Source organism: Acanthopagrus latus, chromosome 7 (assembly GCF_904848185.1).
Source record: "Acanthopagrus latus isolate v.2019 chromosome 7, fAcaLat1.1, whole genome shotgun sequence".
NCBI lineage: Eukaryota > Metazoa > Chordata > Actinopteri > Spariformes > Sparidae > Acanthopagrus > Acanthopagrus latus.
Genome location: NC_051045.1, coordinates 17,150,986 through 17,170,860, shown reverse-complemented (window position 1 = coordinate 17,170,860; position 19,875 = coordinate 17,150,986). Strand labels below are relative to the sequence as shown.

Genomic DNA, 19,875 nt, shown 5'->3' with positions numbered 1-19,875 from the left:
CAGCAGCTGCAAGAGGAGAGACAAGAGGTGGGGCAAGGGAGGCAAGAGAAGTCAAAGGGGGGAGGGGAGGGTGACAAGTGACCCTGCAGACAGGCTGATTCTGTCGTTCCAGCGGTTCCCGCTGTCACTTTTATTCACATCTTGAAAAGAATGCAGGGCTGGGGTGCAAAAAGAGCAGGCAGGAATAATGAAGCCCGTCCTGGAGGGGGGATGAGATGGAAGAGGGGGGAGGAGGAGGAGAGGGAGAGCGAGGGGGTGTTAAATAAATAAAGAGCAGCAGGACTGATTTCTCCGAGTGTGTCAAGGTTGGAGCTACATTTACACCTGTCCCTCAAGGCTGCAGGGCTGAAAAGGCACAACTGGTGCTCAGATCAGTGGGAGATGTGTCCCCGGTCAGCCAGAGTCAAGACGCTGCCTCCTGCAGGCTGCAGACACTGTGGGGCAGGTGGAGCACAAACGGCTTCCTCCACCCACAGACACAAAACACTACGAACTGGACTCCCAGACAGCTCCTCCGCCTCACTTACATAATGCTGTCTGAACATGATGAAACTCGGCTGTGAATCCGTGGTTGCCTTGACCGAGGTGACAGAATACATTAAGTGGACGGAGGATTCAAGGCAGAACAAAACTGCAATAAAATTGAAATTTTAGAGTAAAAATATGAGCAACTTAAAATAATGGTTTCTACATACTAACACATTTAGCAGTAAAGGTTTTAGTTTTATATGTGTTAAGAGTTCTATCCAATGAAACATAACAGTTAACATCATATAACGTCAGTTTGATTATATCTAATGTTACCTAACATTATCACCGCATGTGAAAAGATACCAAATTTGACACAGTGACAGCTGCGTATTGTGTTGACATGTGATGAATTCCTACATGTTTAAAAAAATTCTGATTCATAACAATCATTTAAATGACTCAACATCAATTCATAAAATACAGAGGTCGATCTTTTTTTTTTTTAATAAGCCTTTTCTGTAGGAGAAATAATCATATTCAGACATCAATAACAATATCCAACTTATTTGCTTATAGGCAGATTTTGACTAATATATTGGCCTAGCTCAGCTTTCATATCAGGGGGTATAGCGACTATTAACTAATAAGAAATACCAAAATTGGTTTGAGATGATTTAGAAACAGTTTGTCCTTTACAAGCTTATTTGTACACTGAATTATGCTCTACTTGATAAACATCTTATTCAGAATTTAATAGTAATAAAAGAAATAAAAGGTGTGTTGAAAAATGACTATCAGCTTGATTTTTTTGCATCCAAATATTGATATCAACCTTAAAACTACAGTTCGAGCTGGGCTATATTGTGCCATCAAATGCTGTATTTCTAAGGGTATATAAGGCTCTATTATTACAGTGTAACACAGTATTGCAATTTTTTTTCCATGTCAAAAAGCCAAAAGTGAATTACTTAAATGAAGACTTTATTGTCTGAATCGGGGGAATTTAGCTCTGATCGTCGAGGGCCGACTGATCTGCCTTCAGAGGTCTGTGGTAGACCTGCTGTGGTGAGCTGTGGCAGTGAAGCCTCCCCGTCATCATGGCTGTACCCAGCTCTGATCATCTTCATGCAGCAGTTTAGCTTGGCGCCGGCAAGCATACATGAATAAAGGTGAACTCGTAACCAGTCCACAAAAGGATGGCTGACTTAATATGTTGTGATTCACTGTGGTCCTGCCGTGGGGCTCTGGCTTTATTCAAATGTGCCCATCATGTTCAATTACAAGACAATTCAACCCATTCACTTCCTCCGTATCTGAGCTGCTGGCTTCAGAGCTCGACAAAAGACCGCCATCACGAAGCAACGTCAAAGTGGAAAAAGGGTGAATCACCCGGGAGCAGGAAAAACTAACAAAGTCATTTTTGTAGTGGAGACTTCAGTTTTTTTCTAACATCTCCAGACAGATCAGTCAGTAGTGTTTGCTTTAAAGGAGAGCGGGTATACAAACATGTCTTGAATGTGTCATAAAGCATCAAGGTTTAACCGGCAGCCGTCTTTGACGCCGCGTTACCCAGCTCTTTCACAGCCCTGCTACCCCTCAATGATGTGCTGTTTGATCAGGCTGCCATTTTCTGACTCCAGCCCTTCAACAGCTGTGCTGAAATTCACATCTAAATTCAAATGGAGGCTAACATTAACAACCCTCAGTCCTTTCCCCCCCTTTCCAGACTTCCACGCTAAAGATTTATTCTGTGGCTGATAAACAGGATGCAGCTGCTCTCGGGCCTTGGAGGAGCTGGAAACTGACGAGTGTTTTTACTGATGTCTTGTGAGACGGGGCCAAGAAGAGGCTTGTTTTTTTTTTTTTAACTCTCTCTCAACAGCTCCCTCTTAAGACCCAAACCGAGCTCTGACAGACAGCAGCTACACAAACAAGAAATAACACCAAGAAAACTACAGAACACGCTGAAATCACAATAAAAGCAATTTCTCATGCATGCCAACTTCAAGCACAATGCCTTTCAAAATAAAAGCATGTTCTCTTACCACTTCATCCTCAGACCAGCACTTCTCGATCAGCTTGGGGACAGGCTTCTTCACCAGACGCTGGAGAGCTTTCCCTGCATCATAGCTGCTCTCGTGAAGCTGAGGACAATCACAAAAAATATCAGCTTATAATTCTAAAAATAAAACAACACATATCCATATTTAAAAAAATAAATAGTTACAAAGGTCCCAACTTTCTTTAAATGACATAAGAATGGTGTAGAAGGGGCATTTTGTGTGAGAAAACATTTATAATAAAAAAGTACTGTTGTGCTGTAGATGTAGATGCCCTGTTCAACAAATATTGTTCTCAAGATGTAAGATAGTATGTCGCACATTTTTATATATAAAATGAAAATTGAGATGAAAAAAAAAAGATTGAATCATGAATCATGTTGCAGTTATAATATCTGTCCAATTTATCACAATATGATTTTTTTTTTTACCATATCGTCAGCCCTGCAGTGACATCAGCTGTACTGTCACATTTTATCTGAGCTGATGATTTCAGACGGAACCTTTTTAACCAGAGATCTGGAAGACAACCAGCCTGGAAATGAACAATGCTGTGACAAAGGCAATCACCGTGCAGCCCTGTGTCACATTCAAATGGGTGAAACAGGGAACGCTGGAGCTCTTCCTCTGAGAATAAACAAGCATTGCTCATTGGAATTGCAAATAGAGAAGAAGGTCGAGAGACAATGACCTGCCCGCTATGTTAATTTTCCAGTTTATAGAGTCGGAATATAAATGCCCTGTTTATGATGATTCTAATCTTTTTCTTGTGCTTGATTCCGTGGTATTCATTATCAATGTGAGGGACAAATCTCTCATTATGCTGTAATGTACTGTGAGCCTCAGAGGCTGGGTTTACTACAGGGGGCTTTTCTTCTGGCTCGGGGGCTTTATCATTGCCCATCACTGTGGAGCTGCATCATAGCTTTAGGGGAAAAAAAAAACACTATGTAGTTCAAATACAGTGTTTTATTGTGAGACTCCAATGGGTTGCCATTTTTCTATCTTGCACACTTCATTTCAAGTGCTTAAACTTGTTGCGTGATTACTTACAGTGTTAAGTGCATTTAATGTAGTGTCATCTCGAGAGGCTGCTAAACACCCGTCTTCTGTTGAGCCTCCGTCACACATCCCTGCAAAGGCAGCCATGCTCCTGTAGACACAACACACATGAGATCAACATTAACGGCAGCCACAGAATCACGTCTCATGGCATTTTAATCATGTCTCACAGCTACAGTAGAGATTAGAGCTGGGGACATACGCCCTTCTGCCTATTTGATAAATATCACAATCACCTGGGTACTGATTCAAAATCCTTTGTGATTGGATATAGTGATTTTTTGGGATTCTTGCTTGTTTTTTAAACTCGAAACCACAGGGAAAAATTCAATCAAACACTTTTAGAGTAGTATATCGTGTTTTAATTGTATTCAAAATAAAATTTAGCTGTTCTTGCTCATCCAGCGAGTGCCAAAACGAATTAAAAGTGCACAACAGCAAGAATGCATGTGTGTGTGCAATGAGCCCTTAAATGAACATTCTGTACATATGAAATTAAACTGTCTGTTATAAAAAGAATTTACTTGAAATTTCAACATAAATATCACTAAAGAAAACTGTGGTAAAAAAGAGGAAACATCCTAAGAGTCACTGTCTTTAGACACATGTAAAAGTGTTGACAACTATATGCTAATGACTTCTTTCAGGTATGCAGACAAGAAACCACTGCTTGTGCTGTAATACGGCTACTGACATGACTTCATGAAATCAAAGAGTGTGTGACAAAATGGCAAATTATTCAAATCGGAGGCAACTATAGTACAAGTTTATGGAAAGCTTGGTAATAAATGTATAAACTAGATAGCTTGGTAACAAACGGAGCAGAGCTGCAACATTAGCCGACTTACTGATGAGTTATTTGACAAAAAAATAAACTAGCAAATATGTTGTTAATTCAGAAGTAAACGTGCCAAACATGTTGATGCTTGATACATGTTGATGATTTGTTAATTAGGAGAAAATAAAAGAGGGAGATTATATTATGGTAGCAGGACCTGATGTGGCCACCAGCAGAGGCCTTTTTTTCTTAACTCTAGGTCTCCTGCAGTGAACCTCATGTCAAATAAACATGTTATACACACATTAACAAACATATCTACTACGCTTCAAGCAATAATTTGTCATCATCAAAAAGCACACGTGATGCTCTCTGTATGCTTGTGCCGGATAGAAAAACAACTTCTAAAACCTTCAAAGTGCATTGTAATTCACAGTATATACATAAATACAACATAATATAAATCTCTGAAATATTGGTAAGCAATCAAATAAAAAAAATAATGATGGTTAAATAAAGACCTGACAAAATTTTTACGCCTGTCATTGTGACAGGTGGTGATTAATGATGACCGGGCCTCTGACATCAACAGAACATAGAAACCTGTTAACACGTATCACTTTCGCTGTAATAACATCTCAGGGAGCACTGATGAAGGATTTTATCCCATGACACAACACCTGATGAAGTGTAACATTAGTAAGTAGCGTTCAGATACCACTGCTGAGACGACAAACATTTACAGACATTTGATGTGACTGATCTTTGGCCTCAAACAGGTTCATGGGTTGAGGGTGAATGCCTCAGCTGTCCTTTAAGGTCTGTATATCATTAAGAGCTGAGTTTTTACAACAATACTCTGATATCAAAACAGTGAGTAGAGGGACAGTTTGGTGCTACATATTCATTCTATGTAATCTTTGACCTTATTGGTGTTAGTGTTCCGGGCTCACCTTGCGGCTCTGAGGTACATGAGAAGATCACAGTCATTGACCCCCGGCATCCAGACCAGCTCCTCATTCTCGGTCACGGCCTGGCCACCAGGAGAGGGGAAAGGCTGCAGCTCTGGGAGCTTGGCCTAATTAGTTCCAGGGAGAAGGGGAAGGAGAGGGACAGATGGTGTCACACTACAAATAGATGCAAGCTTGAAGAAATATCAGCTTTCAACCTCCTGTCATCAACTCTTCACCGAGTGGCGGAACGGGGCGACAAGTTACTGTCACAAGGATTCGATATCTTTACACGACACAGAACCGCGGCACTTGGATGGATTTCTGTGACGAAGCACTGCAGATGAACTCAACTTTCAAGATGCTCAGTGTTTTTGTTTGTTTGGTTTATAGATGGAAACACAGTGGAAACATGAATGGCGTCCCGATGTACTTTTTAGGGCAGACCAATATATCAGTCAGCTTTTATTATTGTCACAGACATTGGAGATTTTTTTTTAGTCAGACTGACCATAAAATAAATTAATGTCAAAAATGTGTTACTTTGGCTCAGATGCCTGATCCTTTCTCTGTCTGCACCCACCAAGTGACTAAGTCAGTGAAGTAAGTAAAATACCTTAAAACTGCACCTTAGTACAGTTCATGAATACATTTTACTTATATTGAAAGTAACCCCTTAATAACTAATAACTGGTATTGGCCAATTATTAGTAATTAATAATTGTTTTTGTTTTTTTTTTTAACAAAACATAAAAAACAAAGATGCTTAGTATATCATCTTAAAACGTAACTTACCGGTGAAGTTTATGGTTTCAGTGCACTTCTGTTGTTTTGGGCAATTAAGTTAACTGTTAAACTGTAAAATATTGTGCCTCCACTTGCTAATATTGGCATCAACCCAAGTTCAGTTCAGTGAGTCCAGTTCTAGTATTTAAACTCAAGCAAATTTGTGTGTGGATATACAAAGTTATTACATGAGGCAACAGTGCAGTTTCACAGGCCGGCAAATGTTACTGTAAGTTATCATGCAAACTTAATGCAAACTAGAGCCCAAGTGTTCTGAGTCGTTTGAGTTTTGGGGTTGATGGACCAACTTCAGGGAGTACAAGAAGCTGGATTAAACACATTTTTGAGGATCTGAAGAAGGATATTTTTAACAATAGACTTTCCATAATGACATCAGAGCACTGAGACAGTTAACTTCACTGGGAATTTAGTATAAATGACACGTTTTATACACATTTTTTACTGCATTATAAAATTGAAAAAAAAGTTCTGCTCTTGGTGCAAATCTGACAAGATATACTTCGAAACCAATGAATCTTATATATTCTAATTCTGGCCAATAATATTCGCCTCCAGATAAATTGTTTGGGCTCTCATAAGTTGCAAACTTTGACAAATTAGCGGCTCTTATAACAGATGTGTTTTTTGTCTTAGATCTAGGTTGAACATTTTAGATATTCTGCTTTTCATACATGTCATAAGAACAGGACTGCAGTGAAGACCAAACTAGCTTGTAATTTTCAGCAGCGTCAGTTATTTTGTTGGAAACTTTGAGTTAAACCTGAACGGAAACACATTAGTGTGCCATTGCACATCTTGTTTGGATTTAGTTATCTTGAGGGATGAAGCCGTATCATGAATCAGACTAAATGGCATTTATGAGATTGAGAGAGGAATTGTTCACCGGCTGATGGTGTGCTGTAAAATGACTTACTTGGTGACTGGGTCCCACTCGGATTTCCCCTTGTGTGCTGTTTAGTCGCCTGAGAAGAGACAAAGAAAAGCAGATTGAAACACAATATTTTCTTGGCAACATTTCAAAGCTGGCTGGAAAATAAAATCTGCCAGCATAGCGCCTGTTGAATACGCTGAACAACTGCAAAGACTATAAAGTCACAACTGGGTGTCAGAAGGGACTAAGGCTACAAAGAAAATGTCAGAAAACTGACAAGTATTGACCTGGACACGATCAAATACAGTGTGGGGGGACACAAGCTTTGTTCTCTGCTGTGGAAATCTTCCAAGTCATGTGAGGGAAAAGTACATTGTTTTCTTCTGAAAAGCAAATAAAGATTTCAGCAGAATATTCTCTGCTGCATAGTGAGCTGAGCGGGGCACATTTGCAGGCCTGATATTGTGGATGCAGCAATAAAACAGAATTCCCTAAAAGAAGGAGGAGGAGGAGGAGGAGGAGGAGGAGGAGGTGGCGGTGGTGGAGGTGGGGGAGCTGGCTCTGGATATGCAGGGCGAGAGCCTCTGAAACGGCTGCCGGTACAAATGTTGGTAGCCATAGCAACTGCAATTTAATAATAGTGTTCGGATCTCCAGCTGCAGTGGATTAAAGAAAATGACAAGATGTTCCTTTTGAAAAGCCATTCCCCCTGTTGCCTAGGTAACAGTGCCGATTTTCATACAGGCGAGCGCGGGGCGGCCCAGAATCTGTCAGCGTGATTTGCACCCGGAGAAGCTCGCACTCCATCACGGAGACCTGGCGGAAACCTGAGAGGCCACAGCCCGTCTGGTCTCTTTACAGTCCTCCAACCGCTAAACCCAACAACAGCTACATATTCTGCTCCTTCCTAACAGACCTCCTCCTCCTCCTCCTCCTCTCAGACAGTAATCCATATACTGTCGTGAACTATGGCTGACAGAAGCACTGGCACGGACCGTGTCAGCGCGGGCCAGAAAAACAAAAAAATGAATTTAAGCTGTGGTAAATGACCCCGGGCCTGCCAGGACCGTCTGTTGCTCCAGAACACATCGAAACACAAATACTCTGAGCAGACGACAACATAAAAGCTAGAGCGATCAGAACTTGGTCGACCACGAGAGACCAGAGCGAGGAATGGTAGCGATAAAGATAAAATATGGTCTTTTCCTGCGTCATTGGCCCTTCAAACTATGTTTTAAAAAGGTTTCATAACGACTTTGTAACACTTGAGGCCTACTTTAAGCAGTGTTTCCTGTCCCATTCTTTGCCCGAAAGTTGAGCAGCACAGATCTAGCTAGAAAAACAACTACTTTGATTCGTTATCCTTTACAATCTGCAGTGGTGAATGTCCGCATGTGGTCCACTAACTAAGAAAAATGTTGAACGAACTGTGCGAGCATGACTCTGGTCTGCGTTGCCGGCTGAGAGAAAGTTCTACGAACGCGTTCCCTGACGATGTGCAGTCGGGCCAGGTTTTGGCAGGAGGCTGTAAGGATGACAAATGAGCGCCGGCGCAGCAGAATGAGAACAAACGGCAGAGTCTTGAGGACAGCCGTGTTTTACTCAGGCAAATACCTGAGAGCAGACATTCGAGCTGGAATGCTTGCACAGGTCCCTGAGAGGGGAGGCAGAATACAGATGTATCACAGCAGGGAGCTCTCAGGAGTTTCCATAAAGGCTGCACGCACACTTGAGCAACAATATTTGGAAGGATGTGATAAAAGCAGAGGCCGCGTTAATGCTAGGACTAGACCCAATAAAAATACTGATGGTGTTTGTTTTTTTGGTAAAAAGAAAGGAGGCTAGTGTTTTCATTTTCTGACTCTTGCTGAAGATTTAAAATGCTTCATCTCAAACTTATCTGACTTCTTGTTAATAATGGGTTAATTTTCCTCTAATAAGCTGCACAAGGCTTGCTGCCTAACAACACACACACACACACACACACAGTTCACATCTAACTCTGCATTAGTACACAGTATTGTCAAATGATTACAGGCTTACTTATTAAACCCAAACAGCAACGTGACAGTCTGGTCAACTTTCTGTGTGAGAGCGTGCAATCAAGGGTGGCCCCGCCCCCCCTCCATCAATTTCAGCCAATCGCAGCGCGAGACTGTGGCACACTGACATAATTGCAGCACGGCAAAACAAACCCGACTCGGTGGTGTTTAGGTGGCGCGACGAGCCGCGTGGACACATGGCAGCTGGTCGCCGAGGAGCGGAGGAGCCGGCGGAGCCTTGTGTGCAGCCCGGCGGAGCTCCGTGCGCCATGTCGACCCGGTTGTAAACAGGAGCCGCAAAATGGAGCCACGGCGGCTTTCACGCGGGTCTCACAAGCGTCACAAAAGCATAATTAGCGGACAGATGCGTCAGCGAACACCGTGCATGCACCGGAGAGCGTGTCGGTGAAGGTGTGACACATCAGCCTTTTCCATTATGGCAGCACAATAAACTCGTAACGCTCCGTTCTCTGCGATGACAGCCTGTCTGCAGCTCGACCCTCCTGCCGCTGACACAATGTGCACAACATCTCGCTCCCCCCTCGTCCCCGACACAAACACAGACAACAAACATGACGACGGCGACGCAGACAGCTCGCACACATCGGCACGCTTGTTTTTGTCCGGACCGAACGAGACGCACCGACAGCGAGCGAGAAAGCAGCACGAGAACATGAGCGCAGACCACCTACCTCCTGGGACTGAACAGATCGTCCATTTCTGACATCGAGCCCTAAGGGTTGGGTGCTGACACTGTGTTGTATGAGACGCTCGTTGAATTGAACTCCCCCTCTCTCTTTTTTCTCTCTCTCCCACCTATTTCTAGGTGCTCAAAATGGAGAACCACGCACTCGCTCCCGGAGAGGTGTTCACTGAGCTTGTGCTGTGACCTCAGCCTGCACGTACAGCGTCGCAAGCTCGGCTCGCTCCTCCACAGACACGACTGAGCATGTGCTGCGACCTCACACCGGCGCGCACACACGCGCGCAGGGAGGCAGGCGGGAGGCAGACACGCATGCACGACACGGAATTCATCTCTCCTCGTATGTCTGCGCCATAATAAACAAGAGTGAAATTGCAAAGGCTGCAGACAGCCCGCTCAGAATACCAAACGAGCGGAGCGGCGGCGGCGGAGGAGGAGGAGGAGGGCTGAGCAGCAGGGCTCTGAAGGAGGGGGTTCCCAACCGGCAACACTAGGTGCCAATAACAAGGACAGCTGTCACACACGTGAGGATCTCCAAACGCCACCAATAGACAGTAACAGCGGGAGCTCATCACCAATTGAGCCTGATCATCATGTGCATTAATCACCCAGCAGGTCCCACCAGTCCTTTAGACAAAACATCAGTGATGCAAGGAGTAAATGAAACCATGCAAGTAAGAATGATGTTTAGATATGCACATAAATCTGATATATATCAGAATCAGAAGGGAGAAATAGTTTAATATATAAATTATAGATCATATTCACCATTCTACTGTAGGAAAACAAGTTAGGACACTGAAATCCACTGGACAGAATGTCTGCTGGTACTCTCCATCTGTCCCAACACCATCTCACCACACTAACACCACTCAAAATGAGTCAGGGTGTTGGGATATGGTGCATCTATGAATGTGCATGGATGCTAAATAAAAGTCAAATGAGAAATGTAATGTATTCATTTTGGAGAAAATATTCACAAACACAAACTAAACATTCAGTCATAAAATAAACAAAATCAAGTGAAACACTGAGAAAACTCATCTGTTGAGACTGTTTCTTAGGCCAGGGAAACAATCAAAAAGAGCCCTCTTTCTTTAGTATGTACATATTCATGTAGGCTGTGTGTATGCTTTCATAAATATATGAATGTTGCACGCACGTGCACATTTATGTGTGTGTGCATGGTAGATATCAGCACAACATGTAGTGCATATGAACCATTTTCTGTTTGTAAACAGAGATCAGTCTTCTTCTTCCCTGTTTTGTTCTTTCTCTGCGTTGTTGTTCCTTCATTGTTTTGTGTAGATGTAATGAACTTAATCAACCATGTTGCTGTCATTTTATTCCTGTAATATAATGTGTATAACTCTGTAAATATAACATTTTCTGTTTCCACATGGCTGAATGCAGTTACTGCAAGCCCTAACAATACTTAAATATAATTTCCCAGAGTATTATGTCCAGACAGACATGAAACTTGACATAAACTAGAACTATAAACTAACAAAGTTTGTATATTTTTTAACACTGATATAGTCCAATTTACTACCCTAGATGAGCTAATGAGCATATCATGGTATGATAACCATTCATGCCACCGTCTATCACTGCAATACCAGTATTGGTAAGGCCTCTAATACTGCCTGGAATAGTATATGCCTGTTCAAAAATAAGAATAATATCCCCCCCCCCCCTTTTTTTACACTAGTACTGGATTGGAACTCATATTGTTTCATAAGCAGCCAGATGAGCAGATGTACCAAGTACATCTTATAAGAAGTTGTTTTTTAGATCAAAACTCAATGTTTGAGCACATCCGCACCAGCATCACAACTCAGCTTAATGGAACTCAGTCGTCATTGTTCGTTTTCCTTCCTCAGTGTGACATGTGCACTTCATCACAATCAAACAAGTGAATTTAAACACCACCGATGGGCAGAAGTAGACTTTCTTTTCATTCTAATCTTAATTTTAACATGAAAGGTCAATAATTCAAGCTTGACATGTAATCTGACAAATATCAACAAACGCCCAAACAATTAGAAAGCCGTGGGGGTTTCCCCTGAGCTCAGTCTCCATAATTACACCACATTAGGACCATTCTTTGTGAACTGATAACACTGACAGCAGTAATGAGCAGAGAGCATCATTAGACTGTGTAACCAGAGCCAAATAAACACAAAGCTCATATGCAATGAAACTGAAAATGAGTTGTTCAAATCCTGTCAAACGAAATGCACACAAGTGAGTTGTATTTATGCCTCTGGTTTGTTTTTTGATTTGTCTTGTTTGTTTAGCTGGAGTTTTTTGTCGTTTGTTTTGCTGATGTGATTGTGGCTCTTATGTTTCAGGGGTTTTGCCTGCATATCGTGTTTTTGTGGGTTTGTAACAATATAAATCTGGATGATATTTTGAACTGTCATGTCAAGGTTTCTTGTGATTTGCCAGCCAAATGATGACATCTGCATTTATGCTACTGCTTTTCGATGGCAAAAAAAGAGCAAACATCGCCTGATAGCTGTATGTGATTAAAGTTTAAATTTGCCTTTTGGTGCTTTCAAACAATGTTTATTTCTTCCTTGTTTTTTTCAGATATTGAGTAGCAACAATCCAAGGCCTTGGATCTGAATATATAAAACATTACAGAACATGACATTAGTTCTGTTGCTTTGCATCTTTTGACTGTGCAGGTATGGAGACAACACGGATCAGAAAAGCTGCTGGGACGACTTTGGGTGCAACACCATCAAGATGAAGATGTCTCTACGTCTCCATTCATTGGACAATATGGGCTCAAAGCTCGTCTTTAATTGGTTTAATTTCTCACAACCTCCCATCAGTCAATAAGATCATTACTCACTGCTCACACTGATGTGATTAATTTTTGTGTGTTTTCATGGTGTAATTATATCTTATTAAAATGTTTTACTGTCCAGTTCTTCTTTAGAAAAGAAAAAAAGGATAAACATGTACAACTGAAGACGTCACCTTGTGAATTAAAATGGGCATTTTTCAACCATTTCCTCACATTTTATGGACAAAAAATAATTGATTAGATGGCAAAGCATTTCTGGCCAGTAGGATGATAATAAGTGAGGTGTGTCAGCGGAACTGAGTGGACAGAAAGCTCCTCACCTGGTCTCTGGGTTATATCCGAGGATATAGAAAAAGGAGTCGATTCGGGCTTTGAACTCCCTGGCAGCAAAAATGTCGGAGAAGTGGGAAATGTTGCATTTCCCCCTGTAAGAGAGAAGACAGGCTTTATTAGACAACAACAACAACAGCAACTACATAACAAAGTGATAGCCTGGCAGGAGCACACATCACCCTAATTACAAGCTCTTGGGATGTTCATCTGTTGGAGTTGACAAATACAGCAGCAGGCATCTCGTGCCTGTCACTGCCTGCTGACTTTGCGGCGAGACATCAGGCTCCGGCTACTGAACCCGTAAACACCAGCTGAACCTGTCAGCCTGGCTCCGTCTACTGCAGCTGAGGCACGGGAGATCTGGACGGGAACTCAACCTGTGCGTCTCCCCTCCCAACACAATTACCCCCCAGTGAGCTGAGGCTCTGACCACATCTTGATACCATTTCCTGTTTCCAGCACTCTGGTGTCTCGGTCTATCAAAATAAAAGACATCACAGGCATATGGTGCTGGGCTGCCTCGCAGAGAAACTGTATCCTCCTCCCCCTGAAAAGATTAAAGGGCGCTAAGGAGGGCTGTCTTCGGAGAGCCGCGGCATTACAGCATCCCACTGGAATTCCCTCTCGTTTATCTAAAGCCTGGAGAATAAGTCAAATCAAAGGGTGCCTTGTGTAGGAGACGCTGCAGCTAATTTGCCCTGAAATCAGTGGTTTCTGGGAGACATGGCTTTGGCTGCTCACACATGGTTTTGGTTAAAGAAAAAGGGGAAGTGGGAGAGGTGGGAGGGGTGGTCAGACAGGAATGGAAAGACTCAGAAGCAGGAACACAGAAAGAAGGGAAAAGACTGAGCCTGTATTCCTTTCTCCTGACATTAAGCACAGAGAAAGCGACTACCATCAGAGGCTCATCGGCAGGTGTGTGTATGGGGGAGCTGATGCGCGGCAATTTCAATCAGTGTTTTAACGTAAGACAGTGTGAGACGTGTCTCATTTAAGGCTTTGCAATTTTACACATATGGTGTATTCCTGGTGCACCTGCTCACACGTACAATGTACAATTATTACCATGCCGACATTGTTCATTATCCAACATTGTTTTTTTCAGCACTAACATGCTAGTTAGACTAGAAAGAACAACTGTTCCTGAAAACACATTTATATTGAGGTGCTTCTTGACACCTGATTCAGATGATCTCTATTTCTATTTAGGTTTGACCTTTTTTTTTTGTCTCCCTGTGTTATACTTTATTGTTGTCTAAATGTATATTTGCAATTGCCACTGTGACTCTTTCATTCTTTGGTATGTTGTAGTAAGTTGCTATGTACATTTAGTTGTTATTTACATTTAAAAACAATTACTGGACTTTATCCTGCTGGCTTTTTCCCAGGTGGTTAGGTAAGTCCAATCAATATGAACCAAAACTAAAGATGTCAGAGTTCAACAAAAATTACCACCCTTCAGGGATTAAACAATAGGAAGAAACTCAGTTCGGTTTCCCTGATCTGTTCAGAGTAAACCCTCCTGTTTGACAAATCGATGAAGGATCTCAGCAAGCGAGAGAAAAAAACAACATCTCCTACGCTGTCGGAGTTCCAGTACTAAGGTGATCGTCTTCATACACATTTGATAAGAGTCTGAGAGTGCAGGTGCAGGCAGCTGTAAGCTAGCTGTATCATCTTTGAAGTATTGTTGTTTCCTTTTTCTTTTGGACACAGGCAATTAGGCGGGGATGGAGAAAAAAAATTACTGGGTGAATCGCACATCCTGCTTTAGATTTCAATGATCATCAGCGAAAGTTCATTTTGATCGATTTTCAATTTAGAATCGACATCGCAATACCCCCAATACATATAGCCTATTACACTTAAGAGTTATTATTTTGTCTACTGAATCGGGATCAAAGTAGGCAAGTATTTTACAAAAGTTGTGTAACCATTAAAACACAGATGGTGTTACTAATTAGTCTGTTTGAGTGTTATAAAACAGTATTTGGTGTCACAAAATAAAATGCATTTTGCCATGCAGTAAAAAAAACAAAACACTAGCTGAAGAAGTAATTTTCAGAGCCACAGAACTGGGATTGTTCACAGATTAAAAATAGGCCACAACTGTGAATTCAACAGGCGAATGCAACAAAACACCACAAATACAAGTAACAGGGGTGCTGTGCTATAAATGCGAGCGTTGCAATCTTAGCAGCTATGATGTTCCCGGACCTTTGGGGGCGGATAAGAGAAACGTGTGGGAAACTTCGGCTTCTATATTCTGCCAAAGATAAGAATATAACACTCCCAGTTTTCATGTGTGAGCCTGTATATATCGGTACGTTAGTGGTTTGTTTACCTGAGAGCAGCAGCATGATAAGTGTCCACATAGTCGGAGATGAAGAGTTCTCGACTCCTGACCACCGGGTCTGTGATAACCAGCTCCCGGCCAGAGTCTGCAGGGGGAAGAAAAACACCGTTGTACTGAATACAAATCTACATTATGTAGAATGATAAGACATTCATTCATTCATCTCTGACAAAGAGGAAACAGAGATAAAGTAGTTTGGGTTGCTTGAACTCACTAATAAAATCATGAGCACAGTTCTGCGTACACTCAAGTAACAAGTACCTCCGCGGAGGTCAATATTATGCCACATAATTCAATAAAGCCAATAAAGTGTGGTCCCCCGAGGAGAGGACATAATGTTCAGTTCTCAAGTGAAATGACCCTTCCGGGGGTTAAGACGCATCAGCAGCACCAGGAACAGCCGGCTCTAGTCGTTGACAAATGACCCGAGTTGAGGCGTGCTGTGGCCACTGCGCTCCGGCCTTGTGACATCAATTCTAATAATCCTGAGTCCCTGCTGCAAGGACGAGCTGCAGATAGAGGAGCACCGCGCTGCACCGAAGCTGCTTCTGGAGGGTACAGCATACAAAATATTTGGTTGATAGCCTCCACGACTAACTTAACTTAAGTCCCTCCTCTGACACAAGTGATTAACTGCTGGCTGATAAGAACTGCTAACAGGACGTTTCAACAGGTGAGAGTGTGTGTCGTAGAGCTGCAACATTAACTAATTGTCAACTATTAAATTCATAGCCAACTTATTTATAAATGGTTTTGAGTGACATTTTAAGAAAAAAAGGGCAATTCCAGCTTCTTTAATGTGAATATTTGATGTTTTATTTGCTCCTCTATGAGAGTAAACTAAACATCTTATGGCTGTGGACATGACAAGACATTTGAGGACGTCATCTTGGGCTGATAAAAATTTCCAGACATTTTAAAGATGAAGCAAGTAATGAACGTTAGCTGCAGCTCTAATGTGAGACCGAGTAAACAGAGGTCATGTAAGCATTTGTGAGAGCAATGCTCCTAATAAATACTAAATACAAATGTAGAATGCACATGAACAAAGGGTCCATGGAGAGAACGGTCAGCCACTTACAACACCCAACATTTTTAAGTCAACAACTCTGGGACAACAATTTATGTAATAAAGAAGGACTGAGGAAATATAAACTATGAATTTTAGTAAGCAATGAATAAATTACATGAGGGAAAATCTCACTCAATTTAGAGAGTTATAAGCACTGTTCTTGTTTAATAAAGACATGAAATTATTATGCTGTAATGATCATTTCCACTGTTTGTGAATTATTTCACAATTGTAATATCTGTCACAATAATTGCAAACATTTTTTTTTTTTATCATATAGCCCTTTTCAAGAATGTAAAAAAAATCTAACTCCTTTTTCATCAACTGATTATTCCAACCACTAGACGCCATGTTAAATCTGATTTTCCTTTGTGACCTCGCCGTCATCAGGACTTAATATTCACTTGTTAAAAACACTGATGGTGCTTATGTTCCTGTAGATGTGTATGTGTTAGAGTGTGATGAGTCCACTGGCACTGATGGTGTCGAGAGTGCGTGCTCAAGGGCCACATGACACTGCAGGTTATTAACACTTGACAGCGCTGCTGTCTGGCCTGAAGGAGCGTTACCCGGGGAACAGCACAGAGCCATGGGATTGGCTCGGGCTGCCTGGGACACCGTCTTCTGGTTTGTGTTTGAAATGCAATTCACAGCTAGTTCTTATATATCCCCCGACAGGCAGGAGAGCCGAGGCAGGTGTGCGTGTATTTGTGAAGCAGAGAAGTGTTGTGCTAAAGAGCAAGTAAGTGTATTTACTTTCTGTGTGTGTGTCTGCGTACTGTGAAATTGCACATGTGCAGCAGCCTCACCGTTCTCATTGTTGCGATCCTGCACCAGGTGCTGGTAGACAGAGTCGGGCACCTCTGACTGGCGGTAGTACCATTTCACATTCATCAGCAGATGGTCCCGTTTACTCTGTAACACAAGAGGAGACACAGAGCGAGTGAGCAGGAGATTAAAAAAAAAGAAGAAAAGATCTCACACAAAGATAAACAGACATCATTTTGTTTGATTACGACGTCACACACTGGCCTCTTGGCAAACAGCGAAACTGTGCAGACGCACTGTTTATGACTCACACACGGGCTGATGCCAAAAAGCATGCAGAGAGCCCGAGTCAATTAAAAAGGGATTGTGGAGCATTTAGAGCCTTAATAAAGTAAACAGTGGGATGGCCGTCGCTGGAGGAAGTGTGGAGCGAGAGGAACCATAAGGGGGACGGATGATGTTCAATCTCTGCCTCCTACAACTCAGTCCTCTGTCTACTATTCACTTAATAACAATACTCTAATAATAACTATTTTAATATACTATTAGGGCTTTAACAGTTGACTGAAGCACAGCGACTGTATCCCTTTACCTTGCTTTTGACTTCACACTCTCAAAGTGCTGCCACCCACTGGCCTTTTGATAAAGTGCAACCCAACAAAAGGCTTGTAATCTTTTACATGACCAGCAAGTGGCAGCACTGAGGTGAGAAGACAGCTTTTCCAAGACCAGTCAATAAAAAACAGACAGGGGAGGAATAAAAGGGAGGGTGGAAGAAAATGGTAGAAACTGAGGCCAGCGCTGAGGTGAGGGATGAAAAGGGCAAAATACTGTTTTCATTTCATGTTATGAAATATTTATTGTGCCTTCACATGAGCCCAACTGACCGTCACAGTGGTTTGAAAGAACATTAGAGGGACTGCCGGGCTGGGGTGCTGGACTGCGACACAATCCTATTGGCCCCAGCCATCTTTATTAGGGACTCGCTGCACTGCACTAACCGACTGAGACACCTGCACCACTGCTGACACCACCCGTGGAGCAGGGGGGGAATGAGCATATGGAAAAAATGGAAGAAGGGAAAAAAAGTCTAATGTAATCGAAGACAGACCGTTTCACTTCCGCTCTTTCTTCCAGGCTTTAATTGTATCTGTGTGTGTGTGTGTGTGTGTGTGTGTGTGTGTGTGTGTGTACAGGAACATGAGGTCAGAGTAAAGATATTTAAAGCCTTTTCGAGTACATTGTTCTGTTATGTCACTGGGGAGGAGGCTGAGCACACGCAGCCAAGCAAATCATCACCTCCCTAAAACCCTCAAGCCCACCTCTGGTTTTCCCATTCCTCCCTCCCTCCCTCCTCCTCCATCTTTCTCATTCCAACCGTCCACTCCACCACCACCTCTCCATTTTCTTTCCCTTTCTCCAACCTTGAGCAGGGAGGAGGAGGAGGAGGAGGAGGAGCAGGAGGAATGAGTGAGTAAGTGAGCCTGGACGTGTTTAACAGCAGCTGGCACGCAGTCAGTCAGCTGCATTTACTGCCCTGGACGACTGTGCACGCAACGTCACACACAACCACACACACTTTTGCTTGTTATTCGACAGAGAGCAATACTGATGGAGTGAGACACAGACCCCCTGAGCACGTAGCCATACTGTGTGTGAAGAAATGTGTGCACTGACGTCATGCCCCCCCTCCCTCCCTCCCAGCAGTTGGCCCACCCACCCCAACCTCTTGTCTATCCAGTGTATAGACACTGTGTTGCCTTCTAGACTAACAGGCTGCCTGCCACAGCAGAACGTGTAGTTATCCGGTGCTTATACATAATTAATACTTTAAGGAGACTGTAAATGCTGCCAGTGTGCTACCTGAACATTTCATTTTCTGCCTGTAAAACCACTAAATCAAAGGGATTTTCACAGAGCCGGAACATGGAGCCTGACGCAAAAAAACAGCAAAGCACAAGCGGGCGGAAAAGATGCGAACACACTCGTAGTTTTACACCTCATTCACGAAGCCTGCATTATTTCAAACCAACCAAACGAACCAAAGCAGGAGACTGAGCGAATGTCACTTCAGCTATCATCAGTATCCTCGTCACTACAGAGTAGCTGCCGCTCTCCCGAGCAGATTGCTGTTCACAGCAGCGTTAAGCCCTCTCAGGCAAAAGAGGGAGGGAGCCGGAGAGAAAGACTGAGAGTGCAACATATGGAGCACGTAGTGGGAGTGAAGCATAGCTTTCAATTATCACAATTCCATAAACACGCCGGGTGGAAAAATGAGTAGATAACGCGAGGAGAAAATGAAGGGGGATGACAGACAGCTCAGGCTCGCCGCACCAACTACTAGTTGTATTGTCTGGGTTTTTGCTAAGCCTGCCATAGAAAATAACAGAGAGGGGACGTATAAGAGGGAAGCCACAATGCTGAATTGATTAGAGGCATTCCACGCTGCCTGCAGAGAGCTGAGCCCCGCACAACGGCAGCCATCTTTGTCTGTCCTGCCAGAGGCTAAACATGGCCCTGCCCTCCCTCCTCCTGGGCCCTAAACCCTGGGAATGCCGCTCGCTGCGGAGAGGCCAAAAGACTTACTAACCCACTACTGAGAGAAAGAAATGAAACAAGGGGGGGAAAAAAGAGAAAGCGCAAGGAAGCAGAGCAAAGGAGATAGAGAAGAGGGGGCGAGGAGAGGAGAGAAAAGGGTTGGATTAAGGTAGGAGGAGCAAGACCTTCTCATTTCCTCAGACTTAAAATTACAACTATCCTCCTCCTGCTTTACTGAAACCCCCA

At 42.8% G+C, this 19,875-nt stretch overlaps 1 protein-coding gene across 8 annotated transcripts in view; it reads right to left on the bottom strand.

The window, feature by feature from the left end:
* The window catches only part of rerea (arginine-glutamic acid dipeptide (RE) repeats a), a 133,660-nt gene that overhangs the window by 25,951 nt on the left and 87,834 nt on the right, over positions 1-19,875 (bottom strand). For 6 of the 8 annotated variants that reach the window (XM_037103788.1, XM_037103789.1, XM_037103787.1 and 3 more), the window contains 7 exons: positions 17,133-17,238; positions 15,240-15,336; positions 12,883-12,987; positions 7,042-7,090; positions 5,325-5,449; positions 3,585-3,684; positions 2,517-2,615 (listed from right to left, as the gene is read on the bottom strand). In XM_037103788.1, coding sequence (XP_036959683.1) covers positions 2,517-2,615; positions 3,585-3,684; positions 5,325-5,449; positions 7,042-7,090; positions 12,883-12,987; positions 15,240-15,336; positions 17,133-17,238 — 681 coding nt within the window. Of the gene's footprint in view, positions 1-2,516; positions 2,616-3,584; positions 3,685-5,324; positions 5,450-7,041; positions 7,091-9,733; positions 10,153-12,882; positions 12,988-15,239; positions 15,337-17,132; positions 17,239-19,875 lie in introns of those variants that run through there. The other 2 variants (XM_037103794.1, XM_037103793.1) reach the window with 2 other exon arrangements.